General features: G+C 43.6%; 1 protein-coding gene across 1 annotated transcript in view; it reads right to left on the bottom strand.

The window, feature by feature from the left end:
• The window catches only part of LOC134536258 (dynein beta chain, ciliary), a 124,964-nt gene extending 103,081 nt beyond the window's left edge, over positions 1-21,883 (bottom strand). Inside the window, 15 exon segments of the mRNA XM_063375967.1 lie at positions 749-867; positions 2,314-2,450; positions 4,757-4,952; positions 6,554-6,708; positions 7,364-7,474; positions 8,650-8,934; positions 9,931-10,063; positions 10,625-10,722; positions 10,956-11,167; positions 12,349-12,501; positions 13,193-13,332; positions 14,253-14,449; positions 14,849-15,043; positions 15,267-15,421; positions 21,820-21,883. Of these exon segments, the coding sequence (XP_063232037.1) occupies positions 749-867; positions 2,314-2,450; positions 4,757-4,952; positions 6,554-6,708; positions 7,364-7,474; positions 8,650-8,934; positions 9,931-10,063; positions 10,625-10,722; positions 10,956-11,167; positions 12,349-12,501; positions 13,193-13,332; positions 14,253-14,449; positions 14,849-15,043; positions 15,267-15,416 (2,281 nt within the window). The 5' untranslated portion in view covers positions 15,417-15,421; positions 21,820-21,883.
• Between the last annotated feature and the right edge of the window lie 2,060 nt (positions 21,884-23,943).

Here is a 23,943-nt window from a genome sequence, read left to right as displayed (position 1 = left end):
TTGTCCACCACCTCCAGTGTTTCCCTCGCCAGCTTGGTGGACACGCAGGTCATACCTGGTGAGTTCCAGTTGAGGCTGGTCTGAGTGTAGTTGATCTCCTTGTATACCACCTCCACTGTTTCTCTCGTCAGCTTGGTCGACATGCAGGATGTACCTGGTGAGCTCCAGTTGAGGCTGGTCTGAGCATAGTTGATCTCCTTGTCCACCACCTCCACTGTTTCCTTCGTCAGCTTGGTCGACACGCCAGACGTACCTGGTGAGCTCCAGTTGAGGCTGGTCTGAGCGTAGTTGATCTCCTTGTCCACCACCTCCAGTGTTTCCCTCGCCAGCTTGGTGGACACGCAGGTCGTACCTGGTGAGTTCCAGTTGAGGCTGGTCTGAGCGTAGTTGATCTCCTTGTCCACCACCTCCAGTGTTTCCCTCGTCAGCTTGGTCGACACGCCAGACGTACCTGGTGAGCTCCAGTTGAGGCTGGTCTGAGCATAGTTGATCTCCTTGTATACCACCTCCACTGTTTCCCTCGTCAGCTTGGTCGACACGCAGGATGTACCTGGTGAGCTCCAGTTGAGGCTGGTCTGAGCATAGTTGATCTCCTTGTCCACCACCTCCACTGTTTCCCTCGTCAGCTTGGTCGACACGCAGGATGTATCTGGTGAGCTCCAGTTGAGGCTGGTTTGAGCATAATTGATGTCCTTGTCCACCACCTCCAGTGTTTTCCTCGCCAGCTTGGTGGACACGTAGGTCATACCTGGTGAGTTCCAGTTGAGGCTGGTCTGAGCGTAGTTGATCTCCTTGTCCACCACCTCCACTTCCTCTTTCACCAGCTCGAACTCCACAGCTCTGCTCGTTCGCCTCACTTTGTTGTACCTGCATTGCATCAAAAACAGCTCCTAGCATCATCAACTGGACACTTCTCGGTAGCACCATCTCTTACTTTTACATGATCCAAGTATAGGTCTTCACGCAATGGAAAACGTCGTAAAAAAAATAACTTCACTATTTGAATTACTATGGTTGCCACCATTCTGTTTCCAATGGAATTCTGCACAGTTGATCTTCACTTGAGTATTTCAAAAAACTCATAAGAACAATTATTAAAGTCAGGTGATAAAATTACAAGAAGCAATATTGGAGTCTAGCAGGCAGATTTGATTAAGAGGTATTGAGTAGGAGATGTATTATATGAATTCGAAGATGATTTTTGTAATAATTGAGAAATAATAACTGTTGGCATTTATTTATTTAAATATAATATATATATAATATTTGAACACCTAATTTATGGATAAACTTTACATTTGTAGTGTGTAGTGGCTTTGAATATATATACTGTATAGAAGTTGCCAGCCCAGGTTAAAATTTCTAATACGGTTTGAGGTAGTTGGTTAATTCACCGCCGCAATCGCCACCATCTCTAGGGCATCGACTTGTGGTGGTCCCTAGCGGAGAAGTGTCGAACTCTTCAAACACCCCTTCCCCCTCCTGTTGAACGACCTTGAGCTGCAGTGAATGTAGGTTCGGGGTGCGGGGAATGACAGCGGGCGACAGTGCTGCGTTCTAACGTGTAAATAACAACTAAGACGATACAGGGCGATACGGCAGCGCACTGCAGCGGTGAAGTTCCCAAGCTGCTCATCATACGCTCCTGAAAAACGTAGAGTAAATCCTATCTACTCGCGACTTCTATACAGTATATATATTCAAAAGTAGTGGAGATTAAAGTAACGCACCAAATTAAATGTTACTTGTCTACAGTTTTAAATGCATAATACCCTTAACTTTGAAACCAATTATTTTTTTTAATAGAAGAGTCATGTCCTGGCTGGCCATGGACAAGTGTTCCCAGTGTTGATGTGATTTTACTTTCCACCCACTCCCAATGCCGCCTGTTCTTTTGACCCACATATTCACTGTGCTCCAGTCCACACTTTCACTGCCCTGCTAACTACTTTTTGCATAACACAGCCATGTACAGAAAACAGCGCAAAAATAAAATTAGGTCCTTCTCTAATCCAAAATATCGGCAGGTATTTTATCTTTTGATGACCCTGACCAGACTCAAAACCCCAATTAAAACATATTTTCGCTTTTCCTTGCCAGCTTCAGTTATTACATTGCATGTTAAAGATTACAAATGACCACAGTGACTCATCGATACGTCGTCTTCCTCAAATAATCAAATTAACCATTTTTTTTCTAACTACCTTCTCTCATGCATCCGTTATAGGTTTCTTGGAATGACTTTCTTACTAATCCACGAGGCAGCTTAAGAAAGTAGCCGGGTGAATAGAGCAACAGCATCAGGCGACTCACCACTGGATTGTCTCGCTAAGGGTGCCGGTGTACTTCCTGAAGATTTCACTTTTCCTGTACATCTGGAGCGCCTCTTCAGGGATGTCCTTCTTCCCCATCAGCTGCAGATAGTGCACCTCCCGCAAGATTGCCACCAGCTGAGAACAGAAACATCTTATTGTTCATTCAGAATGGAAGCAAGTACTTCGTTTGTAATTTGTCGTTTTGGTTAGGTAATTGTCAGTACTTTGATTTGGGTTTTCGGTAGACGTAGACATTACTGGCTTATTTGCCCACTTGAGCATTCTGGCTTCAACTTCCAGTGTTACTCTTGAAATGACACAATCTGAGAGATTAAGTTCCACCATCAGTTAAAAAATGTATTGTTCCACATCAATTCTGGAAAATCGAAGATAAACTCTTGATATGTGTTTAGAATGATAACGCGAGCAATTATTAGGTTGTTTTTCTTTTGATCATTTTATCTTCAATGCTAGGAAAATATTGTGGTATTTCGTAACAAGTGAATAAAGGCCTACATACAAACAATTTACACTAAGTGAAAAGGTAAAAAAATGATCCGAAGCAGTTTTTAAAGAGCCCACCCTCAATACTCTATCCTTTCCCTTTGACACTGAATCATTCAAGGCATTGGCGTGCGCACGGTAGGTGCCACAGGTGCCTTGGCACCACCATTAGGGTTAACGTTATTTTGTTTTTTACAAGCACAAATAATACATACTTACAAAAATCCGTATTATTTCCAAAAAAAAAATATGTTTTCCAATCGTGTCGAGTTACAGATATGTGCTCATAACACTATCAGTATATCAATTATCAATCGAACCAACTATACACACGGAATCAAGCCAGTTGCAATTACTTGTGTTGTACACGCGGGCCGCGGCTACGAAACTTCTGAAATGTAAATACTTCTCATCAGGGGCACAACAACAGGGGAGGGGGGGGGCAAGGGTATTTTGCCCCCCCCTCTGAAACCTTGAAGTGGAGTCAAACGGGGGCAAAGAAAGTGCCGTGTAATCAATTTTTAGATAATAAAACTGCTTAAATAGCACCATTTTCCACCTTGAAATACAAATTTTCCCGGGGTAGGACCCCCGGACCCCCCACTTCAATAGGTTGGATCGATGATTCTTTATGAAAAGGTATATTGCCCCCTCTTTGGAAATTTAGTTGTTGCGCTCCTGCTTCTCATAGTTCTCCTCGAATTACATAGAATGCGCGTTCGGTGTCCACTGTTCACTCCACTCGACAGGCGCACGGAATAATAGCCGCCGTCCGCCAGGGTTTATTTTTAAAAAGAGAGAGAGGTTAGTTAGTTAAAAGGATAGGCTTACTCGATGACTTATATGCAGTCGCCGACAGAATTTTTTTGTTGTATTCCAAAAGTTAAAACTTTTGCCCACTCTTATTTGTGTATTTTTATTATTTTAATATTTTACATATTTTAGGTATATTACAAAAACTCCCTTCATTTGTTGATTTTAAAACTTAACATTTGAGAATGTTTTTTCTAGCATTTATTTGGCGTCTTCAGAAAACATATAAGTACGGTTTTTCAAAGCCACCAGCATGAATTCCGTGCAAACAATTTGTACAATTTACTTTATGGCTCAACAAAGCTTAAAACTGTAAATAGTTTAGTAGTTTTCTTGGTGATTATAACGTTCAAAGCCATAATTTGTCATAAAAAATGTTAAAATTTTTACATCTGTGTATTTAATGTTTTTGTCGGAAACACCTTAAATAGCACCATTTTGCGCTTTCAAATCCAAATTTTTCCGGGGGAGGACCCCCCGAACCCCCCGCTTTAGGCTCGGGGTCCGTGAATGACAGAGCTGTTGTGTAATCTGGCACCACCAATACTGAAGTCCTGCGCACGCCTATGATTCAAGGCTAGAATCAAGATTATATGGTGAAGTGCGATAAAAACCGAAAACATGTCAGAACACCGCATTACACCGAAATGCATATAGTACCGAAAAGCAAGCTAGATTGAACCAAAACTTAATCCAAACTAAAAAAAAAAAAGAAATATTTAACGTTGGAAATTCAGAGAAATTTTTTTTTTTTTTTTTTTTCGGAAAAAGAACTGTACCAAAGTGCATGGATCCGAAAATTAAATTTATTAGTTTTTGTTCTGAGTGTATCTGTTTTAAATGAATTTAGTACAACTTATTTTATCATATAATTACAGCATTTAAATTGTGCCACTCTTTTAACACCGAAATTCTCTGTATTAGGAACGCAGTTGTACGTGTGAACGTGCTGTGGGCGCTGAGTGGGGAACCAGCACGTGCACGTGAAGCTGAAGCGAGAATGATACGTCCTTGCAAGAGTGTATGGGTGTATTCTGGGCAGAAGGGTTGACATGGCCTTCAAGAGATTAGGAGAGCGCTCTGGGCAGGAGGGTGACACTCCGGAGGAGGTGGGACGGGCTCGCCTGCGGGTGGAAGTTGAGCACCAGCTCGTGGCTGCCGGCGCGGCGGTGCAGCAGGGGCAGCGCCAGGTTCTCGCGGCACTGCTGGGGCGCGGTCTCCACCCACTCGCCGAACAAGTCCTGCTCGAACACCTCCAGCAGCTCCAGGAGTCGCTGGTGGCGGTCCAGCAGCGCCATCACCTCCGGGCTGGACACCACCCTGCCGCCCACGCACCCTCTCTCTCACTCTCTCTCTCTCCAGTCCACCTCCTAGCCTACACTACACACATCAGCACTCCAATGAACTTTCTCTGTCATCCCCACACACTTGCACTACAGTCAACCTCCTAGTTAGAAACCATATTGTCACTACATACATCAGCATTCCAGTGAACTTTCTAGTTGGACACCACTCTGCCATCCCCATACACACACACTCCAGTGAACCTTCTAACTAGACACTGCCTTATCACTAATGTACATGCACTCCACTGAACCACATTGCTGTACACCTCCTTATCCTTCAACAAACTTGGTCAATGTTCCACACATGGAAAGCCATCAGAATTGTGCTCGCGTTGTGTAGGAGAACAAGCTGATAGCACACTGGCTTTCTATGAAGCAATCTTAACACCCATACACCCATATTCAGACTTAAACCCTAACTCACCAATCATTAGTGGAGGCCATAGAGTCAGCATCCCATCCCTATAGGTTCGCCCCTTACAGTGTCATACTACCTTAACTGGACACCAACAATCAAGTAGACGTCCAGGTAATTGCGATCATCGAGGTGAATCAGGACCGACTATCATGCCATGTCCAGACATTACCTAACCGCCATGCACGCTCCCTCGACCAGACTCCCGGGGAGTGGAGGACCGGCGCCGGCCGGGGGGACTCACGGGTGGCGCAGCTTCTTGAAGCGGGCCACGGGCATGCCTATCCTCTTGCGGAGCTACTCGGCCCATTGGAGCGAGCCGGCCACCAGGGGCATGTTCCTGTCCAGACATTGCCTAACCGCCATGCACGCTCCCTCGACCAGACTCCCGGGGAGTGGAGGACCGGCGCCGGCCGGGGGGACTCACGGGTGGCGCAGCTTCTTGAAGCGGGCCACGGGCATGCCTATCCTCTTGCGGAGCTACTCGGCCCATTGGAGCAAGCCGGCCACCAGGGGCATGTTCCTGTCCAGACATTGCCTAACCGCCATGCACGCTCCCTCGACCAGACTCCCGGGGAGTGGAGGACCGGCGCCGGCCGGGGGGACTCACGGGTGGCGCAGCTTCTTGAAGCGGGCCACGGGCATGCCTATCCTCTTGCGGAGCTACTCGGCCCATTGGAGCGAGCCGGCCACCAGGGGCATGTTCCTGTCCAGACATTGCCTAACCGCCATGCACGCTCCCTCGACCAGACTCCCGGGGAGTGGAGGACCGGCGCCGGCCGGGGGGACTCACGGGTGGCGCAGCTTCTTGAAGCGGGCCACGGGCATGCCTATCCTCTTGCGGAGCTACTCGGCCCATTGGAGCGAGCCGGCCACCAGGGGCATGTTCCTGTCCAGACATTGCCTAACCGCCATGCACGCTCCCTCGACCAGACTCCCGGGGAGTGGAGGACCGGCGCCGGCCGGGGGGACTCACGGGTGGCGCAGCTTCTTGAAGCGGGCCACGGGCATGCCTATCCTCTTGCGGAGCTACTCGGCCCATTGGAGCGAGCCGGCCACCAGGGGCATGTTCCTGTCCAGACATTGCCTAACCGCCATGCACGCTCCCTCGACCAGACTCCCGGGGAGTGGAGGACCGGCGCCGGCCGGGGGGGACTCACGGGTGGCGCAGCTTCTTGAAGCGGGCCATGGGCATGCCTATCCTCTTGCGGAGCTGATCGGCCCACTGGAGCGAGCCGGCCACCGGGGGCATGTTTCTATCCACGGGCATCCAGCCGTACCGCTCCAGGGTCGCCAACTGTTGCTCGCACAGCTCCTGGACATGCCACGAGTCTGTTCGGGCCTGATGTCACCTCCCGAAACATCGCAAACCTTTTTTCATAGGAAACCTACTGTGTTCGTCCGTGTTATCGTCGGTGTTCTGTCCATAATACATGTTTTGACATCGTTGCGTTCGTATATTTGCTGCATCGTCCAGTTTTTGTCGTCTGTCTGCATTCACTGTTATTGTTGAAACTGTCTCGTCGATGTTAGCCCATTGTGTTCGTCTGCGCTGAAATTAATTTTTTTTCATGTCTAAATTCATTCAATGTAATTATTGTGCTGTCTGATTTTTAAGTTGGGATGTGAATCATCATTGGACCAGCAGCCTAGGGCCTAGAAATATCGGACGCAGTGGAATTATCGCTAATTAAAGTTTGTGAAATCAAAGAAGGGAAATATTAAACATTTTTTTAGAGAATGCTTTGGCAAGTGGCTTTATATGTTTGTTTTTTTATGTAAATCAGAATGGGAGTTTCTGCTATTATAATTACATAGATATAAGTATATATATGTCACCTAAAAGTCCATCTCATATTCGCATTTTCTTACCATGTTGAAACAAAAGATATTTGAATTATTGCTAACCATCTTTTCCCACTAAAATAATCAATAATATCTCACACATCACATATGTAAAGCTTTCTCACCTCTGTAGTTGTCATCTCTTCATCGAGCATTTCGACTATTCGTTTGTATTTAGCTGTGAACTGTTCTTTGATGAGAGGTCTCTCCAGGACGGACCCCATTATTTCTATCAGCTGCAATCAAGACCCATGTTCATGAATATTTTAGCAAATGCAAGACTTGTGTTCTTTTTAATGTCTACTCTTTGTCCAAAATATTTAGTAACAAGACCAAACTATACAGAGACATATTTTTACAAACAACGGAATATTTCCAAGTGCGCAGAGTTCAATTCTGATCCACCAAAATGTTATGCTTGTGTGTGTTTTTTTTCTTCGAGACATTTTCTCCAGCCTTCGTAACTTACAGTATTATTAATTACCCACAATAATCACAAATTTTACATCTTAAATTGGCACATATTCCAGCCTATGTATAAATCCGCAAATTATAATTAAGTAATTTGTACTGAACTTTCATTTTACTCGTTTAATGTTTACGGGAATGTAATGCTAAGTTACTTAGGCTTGTCATTGACAATGAAAATTAAATGAGAAAACTGCAGAACAAAAATTTTTTGTGTAAATTCGGTTGACTTGATGGTCATGTCTAGTAAATGGAAAGATATATAACAGGATAACTTGACTACTGGCTAGTTGCTCTTGGTTTAGGTTTTTGGCAGATGATGAACTACGTTTTATCCCCTACTACATCTGAGGCATTTGTGATGTTATCATTATGAGTTTTCTCATGGGAATGTGTAAAGCAATTTGGATACAATTTGCGGCACGGTGCTTACGATGGTTACAGTAATGGCCAAGGGAAAATAGACGTGAGCTCCTTCAGTTCCTATGTCAAAACTGTGGATCCTCTAAAACACCACCGCATACTCGCCCGCCTAGAGAACTTTATGCTGTAGACCCACAGCTGCATATCCGTCAAACTCCCTAGTTGTTTATACAGTCACTAATCATCCGATTTGGAAGTACTGTGGTATAACCATTCCTGCACCAAATGGAACCTTTACAAACAATGGTTTGGAATTTTTTTATCTTATCATTATGCTGCTGGTACCTAGTTTTTATTACTGTTGCCTATTAAAAACATTTTATAAAATTTATCTTTCGTATTTTCTCAACTATACACGGATAGGAGGAAGGGTTTTTCTGTAGTAAGGTTTGGTTAACGTTGTATGGACAACAACCAGAGAACTACTAATTGCCAAAACCATTTCAGGGGCAGTATAACTTGGTTGATGATACACTTGTAATGTCGAAGGAAGGTGTGACACGTCTCTCTAGAGAATGACCTTGAATATGCTCTCCAGGTTGCAGCAGTCGTCGAAGGCCTGGCACAGCACGGACGCCAGCCGCCGGTCCAGGTTGCACACGCGCTGCTGGAACTCGACGTAGTCGGCGGGGAAGGTGGCGTCCTCGGGGTCCAGCACGTCGTACGTCTTGCTGGCGAACACGCCCAGGTGCTCGTTGAACTCGGCGAAGACGGCGACCACGCGGCAGCTGAGCGCCCGGCCCCTCAGCCCGCCGATCTCCACCTTCTCCAGCTTCATGAACTCGTCCACGGTCTGGAAGAAGTTCTGCGGCCGCCAGCGGCCTCAGGAAACACGTTCCTCGCATACCCCGTGACATGAGAACACTGATGGACATTTTTACCTTCAACTTACGAAAAATGCTGGTTAAACATTATCCATGGATCGACTAAATTATCCATGGATCTACTAAATTATGTAGGGATATACTAAATAATTCAGTGATCTACTAAATTATGTAGGAATCTACTAAATTATCCAGGGATATACTAAATTATCCAGGGATCTAATAAAGTATCCAAGGATTTACTAAAGTATCCAGGAATCTACAAAATTATCCAGGGATCTACTAAATTATCAGGGATCTACTAAATTTACGGACATTGTTTTCACTTACTTTTAACATCAATCCAAAAGAATATTCTTCGTACATTAGAAAATGTAGCTGTATACAGGCATGGGGGATAATATTATGTAGTTCGGATAAAAGCAAGTTTTATGCGAAGCTCGAGGAATGTTTTACAAGTTCACTTCAATCCACCAGCTAGAAGACATTTCCTGGTAATTCAAAAGGTTCAAAAAACAAGCCTTGTGCTTGCATCATTATAGATACACCCCAGTTTCTTAAGAATAACAAGATAGCCAGCAAAACAATTATATATAGAGTTATCTGTAAATAATACTGTCAAATCACAACCCTTGCTTAAACTAAGCTCTGAGACTAATTGATACTTTAGTTTTTGTGTCACCATCCTTGTTTTGTAAACTTACTACAAGTACAGAATGTCCCAGTCACACAAAATCTACAACAAATACCATCCAGACTCATGAAAAATATCTTATCACATTGTACTTGTACCATTCACTCTTACAGGAGGTGTTAACACAGGGAGCCTGATAGCTGGAGTCTGATAGATGGCTGATAGCTGGAGCCTGATGGCTGGGGCCTGATAGTTGGAGCCTGATAGCTGGGGCCTGTTGGCTGGAGCCTGATGGCTAGAGCCTGTTGGCTGGAGCCTGTTGGCTGGAGCCTGGTGGCCTCACCTGCACCGTGCTGAGCCTGTCGAGGAACGACTGGAAGCGCTCGAACACGATGTCGGGGTGGAAGGTCCACAGCACCGGCTCCCTTTCCGGGAAGAAGGTGTGTATCCGGCCCTTGTACTCCTCGAACAGCTGCCTGCCAAGGACACATCGGACAGCTGACAGTTCGCTCGCGTTCATCTGCGATATTCCTGAAGTCAACCTCAGAAGAACAATACCTGCCTTTTATTATTTATAACTTAGTTCCAGAACTGAATGTTGTACATGTGTGATTAATGATGTTGAGGGATATTATTAAGAACCAGTAATGCCAAACAAGTGGCAGACTTTTGAGAAGGTGGTAGCAGACGCCAAATGTAGAACAGTAATACTTGCATGTGATAGTACTCTTACCACTGCCCCAAACTGTTATTCGGAAACATCTTATAAAAAGTAAAAAATTTTACCTATTATTTTGTATGGAAAAATCAGGGTTGAAGAACATTCCAAGTTCTGTAAACATTTAATACATGAGCACATAATAACACGCTAGTGCTAAAATTGACATTAGGTTGTGCCCCACATGGCTAACGGTAAATAACACCGCGCCGGTACACAAAAACAAACGCCACCAAATGTGACGTGACACACACGTCACAAGGTTTCTATCTCTCATCATTTTCAACTGAATATAAATTATGTGCAGCTTGTAAATCACCTGAACTCTAGGAGAATTTCAATCGATAGCTGGACTCTCTGCTTTGCCTCATCGACGTCACTTTGAAAAATTGAAGTTGGGTCCAAGAATTTCTTTGCCTGTAAAAACAATGTTTACGTTCATTAAACACCCTGAACCAAAAATGTACCAAAGATGAACCCTATGTAGCAGGAAATATTTCCAGGGGAATCTCATTAGGTTGTACTTGCAGTAGGTTGCATAATATGTTTATCTTCTTTAGGGAATACATAGTTTGTAAATCAACTTCGTCTATGGCGTGAGCAGTAGAGCAGAAAGTGTAAAGTTAATTGACCCATGAAAGTCCAAACACCTGATTTATGACCAAGTTGCAGATCTGCTTGAGCAGCACGATGATTTTGGAAGAGTTGCAGTAGTAGCGGGAGTGCGCCCAAATGAGGCACACCGTGAACATGAGAGGTCTCAGGAGGCACTTGGACTCTGAGAAGTCTGTGTCCTCCAGCAAGGAGAAGTGCTTCAGCAGTGGCTTCAGGTAGAGCGCTATGTCCTTCGCCTCGGCCAGTGCTGCAACAAGGAGCATGAAGGACACTCAGAGCACACCGTCAACAATAGTTGCCTCGGGAGGCACTAGGACTCTGAGGAGTCTGTGTCCAGCAGGGAGAAGTGCTTCAGCAGTGGCTTCAGGTAGAGCGCTATGTCCTTCGCCTCGGCCAGCGCTGCAAAAAGTAGCATGAAGGACACTCAGAGCACACCGTCAACAATAGCGGCTCATGAGGCACTTGGACTCTGAGGAGTCTGTGTCCTCCAGCAAGGAGAAGTGCTTCAGCAGTGGCGTAAGGTAGAGCGCGATTAGTCAGACAAATGTTACAGCACAGGCAGACACAGTGGGCTGTTAACGACAAGAAAGTACCAAATAATATTAAATAAAGACAAATATTGACATCGGACAACAACAACAACAAACATATGAACCCAACAATGATACTCAGCAGATAATATGGACAACACGACGACAACACAGAGATACACAGCGATGTAACGAAACAAATATCCGGAAACTGAGATCTATTTCCGTCCTCAGGCACAATCCTTTTTTTGTGTTCGTGTGTGCTGTCGTCGATGTGCAGGGCTGAATATCTGTTTAGTTTAATCGCTGGGTTCGCCTGTGAGTTGCTGTGTTATTAGATTTGTTGTCCAGTTTAATTGCTCTTTGAATCATATGTGGGTTCGTCTGTATGTCGCTGTATTGTCCAAGGTTGTTGTATGTCTGTATTTTCTGTTCTTGTTGCAGCTGTCTTGTCGTTGTCAGCCAACTTTGTTCGTCTTGGCCTTGTTTTTATTAATTCCTTCCAAGGAGTTATTTCCCTGTGCTATCTATGCGTTCGTACATTTCACTATGGCTGATTTTGGCTTATTTTTTATGTGTATTGGGAAATTCACGTTATTGTCCATTCCTGTGGTTTCTCTATGACTTACAGTAACAAGTAATAGCGTATGTCAACAGAAATGTTTTAATCATTCTTCCTAATTGCATGAATCATTCAAAGAACGTATCAAATATATTACGTCTTGCCTTCAACAAACTGGACTCGAGAGAAATTTTAGTCCGTGGGCCTTTTGGTTAAAGGGGTTTTGAGACGTATATAATCTTTGTCCAAATGACTGCCATTGAACTTGCGGCCGCCTCCTTTGACAGGGCGTCACGTCTCGCATCGTGCTGAAGGCAGGTTGTCTGCTGGACTCACCTCCCACCACGTTCCGGAACAGCGTCCTGAAGCACGGGAAGTAAGCGCTGCCTGTCATCTCCAGGATCACCGCCATCTTCCTGACCCGGTCGTCCCTGAGCTGCTCGTAGATGTACTCCAGGTTGCTCAGCCGCGCGTTCCAGAAGTTTATCTCTGCAACAGGTGTCCCCTCGTGCGTGCATTGTCTTCGAGCACGGGACAGCGGCCAGTGCTTTCAATCAAGTCGATATTTTACGAAACATTATATGTATTATTGCAGAGCAGTCAGTATTGTACCTAAATATATACTGTTAAAATATTTATATTATTGAAAAATAAAATATGTAATTATTAAATATTTAATGAAAATTAATTAAAAATAATTACTGTTAATATTAAATATTAATAATTATTGTAATTAATAATAATATAATATGACTATATTTAATCTATATAATATTCATATATTAACTAATAAATATATATTATGATTATATTGTGTAAAATTATTAACTTTTTAATTTTTTTATTTTATCAAATCTCACGTATTTATTTCTTCCCACTTCTTTATTCGTCGCACTACCCTCAGCATCGTGTGGGTTCGAGTCCCTATCGCGATCCCGCCAAAGAAACAAAATTTTAACAACACCTTAGAAGTAACCCCGGTATCATTATTTTCCCAGACATCCGCACATAACCTCAACACAAGAGACGGCGGCCTGGGACTCCTCGCGGGTCTGGAACACGGACCACGAGGCCCGCAGTAGCTGCGACGACCATACACACTGTGTCGCGGTGTTGTCTGATCGAGCGAGCAGCCCGGGCGCGTGTGACCACGGAGGAGCCAGACCCCGTGACGGCGCACCTGCTGACGGCGTGGGGTTCTGGCCGCCGGAGAAGGCCTGCGCCGAGTCCTCGGAGATGACGTCGCTGACCTGCTTGGCCCACTTGATGACGACGCCCTCGATGGCGCTCTTCAGGTACAGGTCCACGTCCTCGCCGTCGCTGCGACAGGAACACCGGTCACAGCTCGTCCAGGGACCGCTCCCCCACAGGGGTTTACATCTCGCTCCCTTACTCTCCTACACGTGTTGTAGGATCGTGGTGCCCTTGTAACCATTTGGTCACTGCAACTACTGGCGTGTGTATTTTGTGAGGTTATAAGACTATCACGCGAGGCAAAATATTATTGGAAGAGTCCATATGGGGCACATGCTAGCAAAAGTGAGGCCAAACAAAATGTCCATTGTCTGGCTTTATGCTCCCGCTACGCGGACATTCTTGCTGATGTAAAGGGACTGGTTACCGATCGCTCGTACACACCTGCCATAGAATATATGGCCATTTGGTTTATGCGAGAAGCCATTTTGTTAATGTGAGCGGCCATTTTGTTTGTGTGAGCGGCAATTTTATTTATGTAAGCGGCAATTTTGTTTATGTGAGCGGCCATTTTGTTTACATGAGCGGCCATTTTGTTTATGTGAGCGGCCATTTTGTTTAATGTGAGCAGCCATTTTGAATACATGAGCGGCCATTTTGTTTATGTGAACTGCCATTTTGTTTATGCGAGCAGCCATTTGGTTTATGCGAGCGGGCATTTTGTTTATGTGAGTGGCCATTTTGTTTATGTGAGCGTCAATTTTGTTTGTGTGAGCGTCAATTTTGTTTGTGTGAGCGGCAATTTTGTTTATGTAAGCGGCAATTTTGTTTATGTGAGCGGCCATTTTGTTTATGTGAGCAGCCATTTTGTTTACATGAGCGGCCATTTTGTTTACGTGAGCGGCCATTTTGTTTATGTGAGCGGCCATTTTGTTTATGTTAGCGACAATTTGGTTCATGTGAGCGGAAATTTTGTTTATGTGAGCGGCCGTTTTGCTGATGCGAGCGGCCATGTTGTACAGGAGCGAAGGAGCGGGGTCACGCACCTGGCCTGCAGCGCTGCCTCGGCCTCGTGCACGCGCTCCACGCCCGCCGGCATGGGCAGCACCGTCTGCCCCGTCACCTGGCCCTTCACCTGGTACACCGTGCTCTTGAGGCTGTGCACGTGCTGCTGCACGTCCAGCGCCACCACCTTGGGCCAGCCGCGGCTGTTCTCGCGGTTCGACAGCAGCGGCACGAACACCTGCGCACTCCCCCGGGCTCCAGTCGACCTTCCTAGCTGCAAGCTTGTTGAAGGGAGGGCTGGGCCTTCTGATAGATGCAAGCTTGTGGAAGGGAGCGCCCGGCCTTCTGCTAGCTACGAGCTTGTTGAATGGAGGGCCCAGCCTTCTGCTAGCTTCAAGCTTGATGAAGGGAGGACCAGGCCTTCTGATAGATGCAAGCTTGTTGAAGGGAGGACCAGGCCTTCTGCTAGCTTCAAGCTTGTTGAAGGGAGGGCCTGGTCTTCTGCTAGCTGCAAGCTTGTGTAAGGGAGGACCCAGCCTTCTGCTAGCCGCAAGCTTGTTAAAGGGAGGGCGAGGATAGATTGTGACGCACGCTAAGAGTAACACAAGCAGCGGTAGGAAGGCGAGGCGGGGCGTACCTCGTCCACGAGGGTCGCCAGTTGCTCGATGGGCTTGGTCGCCATGTCGCCCACGACGAGGAAGCTCGCGATGTCATCCTTGGGCACGGCCCGGCGCGCCTTCTTGATGAAGTACGTGGCCTTGCTCTTGAGGCTGACGGGGAAGCTGGTGGTGGCCAGCAGCTGCGCCGCGCTGTTCTGCAGGATCACCAGCACCTGCGCAGCGACCCGGTGCACAGACTGTGGCCACTCCTGCGGGTCGACCACTACCACAACCACCACGCCACTGTCTGCGCGGTGCAGCGCATCTTCAAAAACTGTACCTCCGGGCTCGTCAAACAACCGTGCTACATGCTTGTTTTGCGGACCAGAATGAAGAATGCCCTTTGGCGACGTGCACAAGTGACCAGACTATCGCGTGCTCCTGGGAGCGACTCACCATGTGGTCGGGCAGGTTGAGGAAGTCGCAGATGACGGCCTTCTGCTCCTCCACGGTCAGCAGGCGACCCCACTTCTCCGGCTTGAGTCGCAGGCTTTTCTGCACGTAGCTGCCCAGGAAGTCCAGGCGGGGGTCCGGCGGCGGCTCCATGGCGCCTGCGACACGCGCGGTGCGTCAACCCGCAACACAGCGCGGCACTGCGGGTCGCCTGCCCTCTCAGGGGTCCACCTACACTGTGGCGGCTCCATGGCGCCTGCGACACGCGTGGAGCGTCAACCCGCAACACAGCGTGGCACTGCGGGTCGCCTGTCCTCTCAGGGGTCCACCTGATCTGTGGCGGCTCCGTGGCGCCTGCGACACGCGCGGAGCGTCAACCCGCAACACAGCGCGGCACTGCGGGTCGCCTGCCCTCCCAGGGGTCCACCCCCCCCCCCCCCTCTGTGATGTGACGGGGAGCCCGCCTAGTGCTGGTGCGTCGCCTCTAAGTGCGCAGTTTTATCTTCTAGGACATTCGAGCGGCAACCATTACATTCTTTTTTATATACAATTTTTCGTACTTTGCAAGGTTTAGATAATTTTCGATTGCGCCAGATATCTCAAATTTTACTTTGCAGCGCATAGAGCTGGCAGTTACAGTACTGACATTCCATTGCTTTTATTTTAACATTACCGCCGTCAGATGACGTTCGGCATCTCGCATCTCAGCTTGTAACCTGTGCCCGAACAGGCCAAAATATACTACTCACTAGCGCTGTCCTTTAAAGCATGCACTATAGGACCCCGTGAATGTAGACCACCTGATACGCAACTCAAAACTGCATGTTGCACAGTCTTCCATGCTATATAAGGCATCATCTTATTTTCTACTGCCTTAAGCATCATGATTTCCACTGCACTCAATTATAAATAATATATTTTTGGGGAACTAATTTAAAGTTTTCTCGCTGCGTTATAACCATTAAATCATAGTGTTCAACCGGCTAGTTCACGAAATTTAACGAAGATACAAATTTGATGGTTTTCTTTCTGGATGTGTCAGATGGAAATTTTTCACGAGTACCTTGCCGAAAGTCTTGTGATGACACAAAAAAAAGTGATACTTTTGTCGACACCGAAATCCATAAAATAATTTATATTATTATTGAACAGTTCTGCGTGAACTATAACATTAAAATGTCATCGTTACAAAAATTGCTATGATTTATTATAGTTAAAAAAAAGACGGTCCAAACCCGGGATGTCTGTCTCTGACGAATCATCAAAGCGTAACGAAAAGTGCAACGATCAGGAGTGGGGATTATGTATTGCGAACAATGTTTAGATTTTTTTGTAGTATTTAGTCCCCAGTGGATTGCCGAAGTGTGAAAGTTTCACTTGTGGCGTAGGTGACATCCATTTTTTTATGTTAACAATTATTTTGACGTGACAACGTCTGATAAATCGATGAACGCCGGCTCCACGCACGAAAAAGTGTCCCGTTACGCTCATTGTACGCTTGCGCCGCATCTATCTTTCTTCCACTCGATTGGAACAACCATGGATTTGACTTTTTCGAGGCACATTAAACTTGAAACACTCCCATTCGTTTCTTACTTTTCCTATCATCGTCCTATCCTTAACAGAATAACACAGATTGGAAGAAGTGAAATAGCAAACATGTATAAAAGTTATAGTTAAAATAATCTCGTCGTTAAAGTAATAAACATATTTGAATTAATGAGTGCAAATAAAAGTAACTTTATCAATTAAATAGTAGATTTCATTTCACTCCTTCTTTGTATCCATACAAAATAGTGATAATTCAATAAAAATTATTCAATTTTATTCATAAAAGTATGCCCAGGACCTGTCCGTCGCGGAGGAGACGCAGGCTGGTGGTGTCAGGACATGGGCAAGGGCAGAGGAGGTGGGGAGGAGGGGATGACGTGACGGTGACTGCCGTGACGAGCCGTAACAAGGCCGGTGACACGGGTCACGAAACAACCACCCCCCCCCCCCCCACCTAGGGGAGAGGGGGGCACGCGAGGGTAAGCTGAACACCGCGCGGCAGTCCCTGCCATCGACCCCAGCCTGTCTTCCTCCCCCCCCCCCCCCTGGCACGACTCACCCAGTGCTCTCGTGACACAGTCGCGAACTGAGCATCTTCTTTTAACTCATCCCCCTTTCCCTCCCTCCAACAACCCCTCCTGGCTTCTTGGCGAAACTTGCCGCATGAAACATGGCCGCGGCGGAAACGGCGCGCGGTCACGTGAGGTCACTTTCTTTGCCAGCGACGCTCCTCGCCCGAGCTTCAACCGTCCCACCCGCTCCCTGCCGCCTGTTTTCTTAATGTTCGTCGCCCCGGGTACAGGCAACCGTCCCGGAGCAACGGCGTGCGAGACATCCCGCAAGGAATGACTGCAGTGTTTTTAACATCAGCCGTCGTGTACATTTTACGCATGGATGCGAAATGGACAAGAAAAATATTATAATCATGACCAAGCTTCATTCTGGCTGCAGGCACGGCGGCTAAAACAGAATGGATAAGTGGTTTCTGGTTGAGGCAAAATAATGGTACACACCATTCTAAATATTGGCACACGGTACAACTGAGGCCAATCGTCCAGATGCTAGAAAACCACCGGTTGACATCTAGACGAACAGACAAAGCAGTGCTCCTGGTACACCCTAGCGGGTTCAGTTTCAGGAGGAGGTGGTGAGTCTCAACCGGGCTTCGGCCCGAAACAACTTGCCTATTTTCTTAAAAGCTCTGTAATGTCTATGAAAGCGAACTGGAATGTTACTCCCACCCTACCCTGATAAGGCGCATTTATGTGAGAGGGGAACGTGAAAACGCCGACCGTATGGTCGGAACAACCTGCCACAGGAATCCCTCTCGTATTCACTCGACAAGAACAACAACAACAACAACTGGTCGAGCCCGAACGTCTTGGCGTTCTGCAAGCTGAGTCAGGGCGACGAGACACGGAATATCGCAAATACCTTTGCTGGCGGGGGCTGGAGCAACTGAGTGGTTCATCCTATTTTAAAAAAAGGGGGGGTTGTCTGTAAAGTCGGTTTACGGATGATAATTTTACGTGATAACGTCATAAGAAAAAAAATTGATGAAAAATTGCATACTTTTTTTAATTTTCAAATATTATTTACAGTTTTTGCAAATTTGTTTAAATATAATCACGAACAATTAGTTAAAAATCCCGCCTTAACCTGTTTGATATTATAGAAGATTTTCTCGCACGGTGGTTGGCCGGTTCTTGCACGCTCGGCTCAGGTGGAAAACGTGACAATGAGTCATGCTTCTTCGTGCGTGCAGCCGGCGTTCATCGATTTATAAGACGTTATCACGTCAAAAAAAATGAGTCTTTCAATCCTTGTCAGTGATGTGTGACGTCTAGGTTATCGTATCACAAACTATGTACTAGCAAAACACGTATTTTAATACAACATTTATAAAATATTCAAATTTATGTTATAGCTGAAGTACCTGGCGTTGCCCAGGCTATGACCATCTGAAATAGTATAATGAGTTTTATATAACAGCGAAACAATTTTTTTAATCCGTCCAATAGTTTTTTTTTTTTGAGTTTACCTCTTATGAACAAGCTCACGTCTTTCTTTTTAATTTAAGTGTTTAATAAATAATCGCATTCAGTGTGTTACCACATATCTTAAAACCTTTACGATAGTTTTTTTTTTACCTCGTTAATGCTTATGACTCAGCGAACGTGAATATTTAACGTGATTTATGCAGACAATGCCAACCAATATAGGATTCTCTTTATTACTTAATTTTATAAAAACTAACTCCAAGGAGGAACATGCTATATAATTTTCTATTTACTAAATTTTTATGCGTAGTAGTATATATAAATATTTTTTATTTACTTTATGTATGCCTTGTTCGAGTGGTAATTGGAGCTTTTTTTTATTTTTATGAGTAAGAAATAGTTATTTATAAATTTAAAATCAAATATTTCATACGAACCTAGTTTTGGAGGCAAATTTCTAGAAAAATAATTAAACCAAAAATGGTTTCAATGAGAATACATTATACTTTTAATCCAATTGATAAATATTTTGGTGGAATGAGAGAATACAAAACTATAGCCTATTATAAGACTATAAACTAAATCATAAAACAATCAAAAACGTTTACAGTTCGTCTGTAATGATATAGTACAAACAAAAAAATGAAAAAAGAAAATTAGGTGTACTACTGCATATACTGAAACACAAAAATTGAGTATTTCTTAAAATACCGAGCACGAGATTATCGTATAGTTACATTTTTGTGACCCGTAATTTAATACGTTATGTATTTTTTAATTGTGGGATTTCTTGTATTATTTGTGTGATGTTTTTCTGCGTATTTTAGAATTAAGATATACGAATTTGTCAAGAATTTGGCAATGCTAACACTGTTCAAAAATAAGTGTTATCATAGGTTAGAAATATGAGTAAATGAATAGCTTATCCAATAACTTGTATCTTATTTGCATTTTCAAAACACATCCATACACTGATATTTACACTTCAATGACTTAGAGACAAAGACATCATATCATTTGAAACTACCATGAATTCAAAGAAAAATAGGTAAATGTTAAGTGAATTACCTATAATATGCTCACAATTATTAATTAACATAATCCTCAAAGTTCTTGAAAGATAATTTTTAAAATTCCTTAATCATTGAAATGTTCTGGAAACAAAATCCATCTCATTTCATATCAGAACACAATATCCACAACTCAAAAATTATGTGTTAGATAATGTAATATCTAGGTTGAAAATTATCAGAAATATTTCAGTTTAGCAGAAACTCAAATATTGAGAACTATAAACACAAGGAAAAATAAAATATTTGCATAAATATCCCTATTTGAAATCCAAACGATGAATAACCCAGGCATAAACTTTCATAATTTCTCTAATACCGATGGAGAACATGCCTTTCACAATATGCCTTACATCTTCCACAAATTAATATATTCAAAACCAGCAATTATTCGCCTGGTTCCATGTACAATATTTCGGAATAGAGCAGTGTATTCGACACCAGGCGTCACGATCCAATCATTATTGCATATTGTCTTCATTTCAAGAATTCTTTCAAGAGTTATCCAATTAACAAGGCTTAATTTCAAACACAAATCCTTGACCTACAATTTTAGTGATAACATGTATAGATATGTAGATTTGAAGATCAGGCTAAAGCTTTGCAAATAAGCTAAGAGTATTAATTACTAAATAAAATTATATTCTTGTATTCCTAGCATTGTGTTAAGCTGTAGAAACTTAAATAACCTTACTCCAAAAATATATATATGTCAATTCTTTGGGGAGGAAAAAAGGCATATCTCTTACACTTACAAAAATATAAATATATAATTTGTAGTAAATTATATTTGAAATTTTTTCAAAAACCACTTATAGAAACATGAAACGAAACATTTACTTTAATCATCCTACACATACTATTAGCGAAATAAAATACTAGATAAGTGGAATTAAAAATGCATTTTGCACAAAAACCACGTTTGCACTATGGACCTTTCTTCCCCAGAACTCTTCAATTTTACACGTTACTAAATACTGAATAACTTTCATAAATGAACTTTTGTTTTTGTGAAAAATATTTTGGGTTTAGTAAATCGTGGAATAAGATTATGACAGAAACAAATGGGTAGCACAAAGTGTCATGAACACTCCGTGCCCGACAACTGTCACAGAGACGTGGGGTTTTATTTCTGGCTAACTCTTACTCCGAAGCCATCAACTAGAGTCGGGCTTATGGCCTAGCACAGCTCATAATTTATAATCATTGAGTGGTTCACACATATTTTTCCACCTTAGGAATAATACTAATGGAAGGATTTTTTTTTTGCCAGCACAAAATATTATTTCGTATATAAAACAGAAATTTCAAATATTTAAAAAAGTACAAATTTGAGATAAAAATTTGATGATCCAACAAAGCAGATATTTTCATATCAAAAGTACATTTTGTTAATATAACAAAAATATATTTTTTCAATAAAGTATGTGTATTTAACAAAACGTTTTATTTTCACAAAAACTAGCAACCTATTTGTTTTGTTGTTACAAACACATACGTTGGTGCAAATAAACATTCTTCGCGGTGAAACTTTGCTTAAATAATTTGGTCTAAACGTTTTATTTCAAGGGGCACGTATAGACAGGGGTGATAAGTGCAACGATTGATGATGCTCCTAGTGCGGTAACGCCTCTAAGTGCAAGGATCCCACATGGCGCGCAGTCTTATCGTCGTAGATAGGAAAACTAAAAAATTTGAGCGGTGACCATCACATTATATGACTGAGAAAGGGAGATAAATCTGTAATGCAAGAGCTTTCAAGAATATGTACCGGATGTTTCATGCAAAAACAATTATTCTGAAAAAACGTGTTTTAGTTATTTTCACTCTTGTGAAAAAAAATAATACATTTTAAAAGTGATATACGAAAAAAAACAGAACTATTGATCCGCCCTCAGCGTATACTTGTTTCGCGAACAGACGCCACACGGATACCTTGAGTAGTTTCCAAATCGCTTGGAGGAGCTGCGCCCGACTGCTTGGGAGGCGCGCTGGAGACAGACTGCACGTTGCTCGCTGTCCGCGCACTCGTCTGCGCATGTCCGGTGGAGGCCCCGCCCTACGGGAGACCTAAGATGCACATAAAGTTCTGCCTTTCCCGATTACACCCGAACAATTCATCTTCGGCCAACTTCGGGATTTGTTTTATTTTTGAGCAGGAAAAATGAATTCAAATATTAAATGTGGTCGGTTAGGTTAGCTACATTAAAACACTTTAAAACACTATGGACGGTTAGTTAGGTTAGTATAGCTACATTAAAATAAACATAGAAATATAAATATATATAAATAAACCCGAGGTTGGCCGAAGGTGAATATTCGGGCGTGTTCGGGCAGGGACAGAACTTGATGAACATCTTAGGCTTCCCCCGCCCCACCCGCCCTTAACCATAAAAAAAAGGTTTTATCTCAATTTTTTATTTCTATATATCCGACATTTTGTTTTCGTCTGCTAGAGGGTGCTTCCACCATATGAATTTAATTTTTTCCCGCTAGAGTGCAGTAATTATTTATTTCCGTGGCACCCACCATCTTGTCTACCATCTTGAAATGTAGTAGTTATTAAGTTAGAAATTCGGAAAACAAAATCCAAAAATCATCAGAAATGTTACTGATTCGATCGATTCCTGTCCACAATTTGATACCAGGCAGTGCAGAGGTGATTAAATTTATTATTTAATTATTAAACTGTCTGAGGTCCATGATACAATAGCTAAAATACATCAATTTAACATGAAACAACAAGACAGAGAAGGAGCTAGCTCACACCAAGTGCCAGTCACTCATGTGGTAGGGACCAAGTGATCGATATTCAATCGCTAACTTTGTATTTTTTTCTTGCTTTGCTTAGAAAAAGAACTTCCGATGCATGTGAATTCAAAAGTATTCACGCACGACATGTCAACATACCATGACCCCCACAAGGGTGGGGCCGGGTGGACCCCTGGATCCAGGGCCCGGGCCCAGCCATGTTTATTCTTAAATGTTTAACTATTGTAATTTTATTACAAACTAAAAAAACATATTGAATATTTTATAAATAAAGCTAAGTTGGGACTCATAAAATAGTGACCATAATTATACCCTGTATTTCCAGGTTAAATAACATTCTAAAAAGAGTGTAGGTAAGAAATGACCATGCAATTATAATGTAGCATGTGACTGTACAATTTAGGGGGGGGGGGGGCATCTCTTATCTTGGGTCCAGGGTCCGTAATCGAATTTGGGGGCCATGCAAAGTACCTAAGTCGAAGCAAGTTAACCACAATTTTTTTTTTCAAAAATTACCAAGGCTAGAGGCAGGCGCTGGCCGAACGACTGCATGCCGCGCGCTGTGAGAGATTTGCAAGTTGGCAGAAGTGTCAGGTGTCCATCCAGCTGGCCGCTCACTCGAGGCACGCAAGGCACCGACCATCACGGCAATACGTAAAAACATGGTTGAAGTAATAACCCAGTAAAGTACTCGTTCGAATTGCTTCAAAGTACAAAAAATAGAACGAGAGTAGAAAACTAGCCTATCTAAGTAACATTTGCACCCTGTTAAATTTTGTAGTGCCTATGCCAGAGTCCAATCCAGGTTATATGCCGCAAAATAGACCCAGTCACGAATAATAAGGAAAATACAAATCTTCATACAGATCAAGCATCTCGAACCAAGAGATAATTTCCACGATGTTCGGCGAACATTATAAACAAGTAATGTTTAATGTCAGGCGTACAGGCCAAGTGCTTCTGAACCAAGAAGCCAGGTAATGTGCCATGTCAGGCATATAAGCCAAATTTATACGACAAAAGATGATTTACTTTTTCGATACTTGGTATTCTTTTCAAACAAAAAATGACCCATTTCACGCAGACATGAGTCTTCGAACTGTCAGACCAATTGTTTTGGATCTAATCTAATACAAGACCAAGAGGTTTTGATTCATTAAATATTCTGTGCTGACAAAAGATTCACTACGTGAATTGAACGAAAAGGCTGCATCTTTGGACGAAAATTCAACTCAGTAGGATACGATATCGCCACAGGGATACAATCTCGCCACAATGGTACAATCT

The sequence above is a fragment of the Bacillus rossius genome, chromosome 10 (assembly GCF_032445375.1).
Source record: "Bacillus rossius redtenbacheri isolate Brsri chromosome 10, Brsri_v3, whole genome shotgun sequence".
NCBI lineage: Eukaryota > Metazoa > Arthropoda > Insecta > Phasmatodea > Bacillidae > Bacillus > Bacillus rossius.
This window is presented reverse-complemented; position numbering and strand designations above follow the sequence as displayed.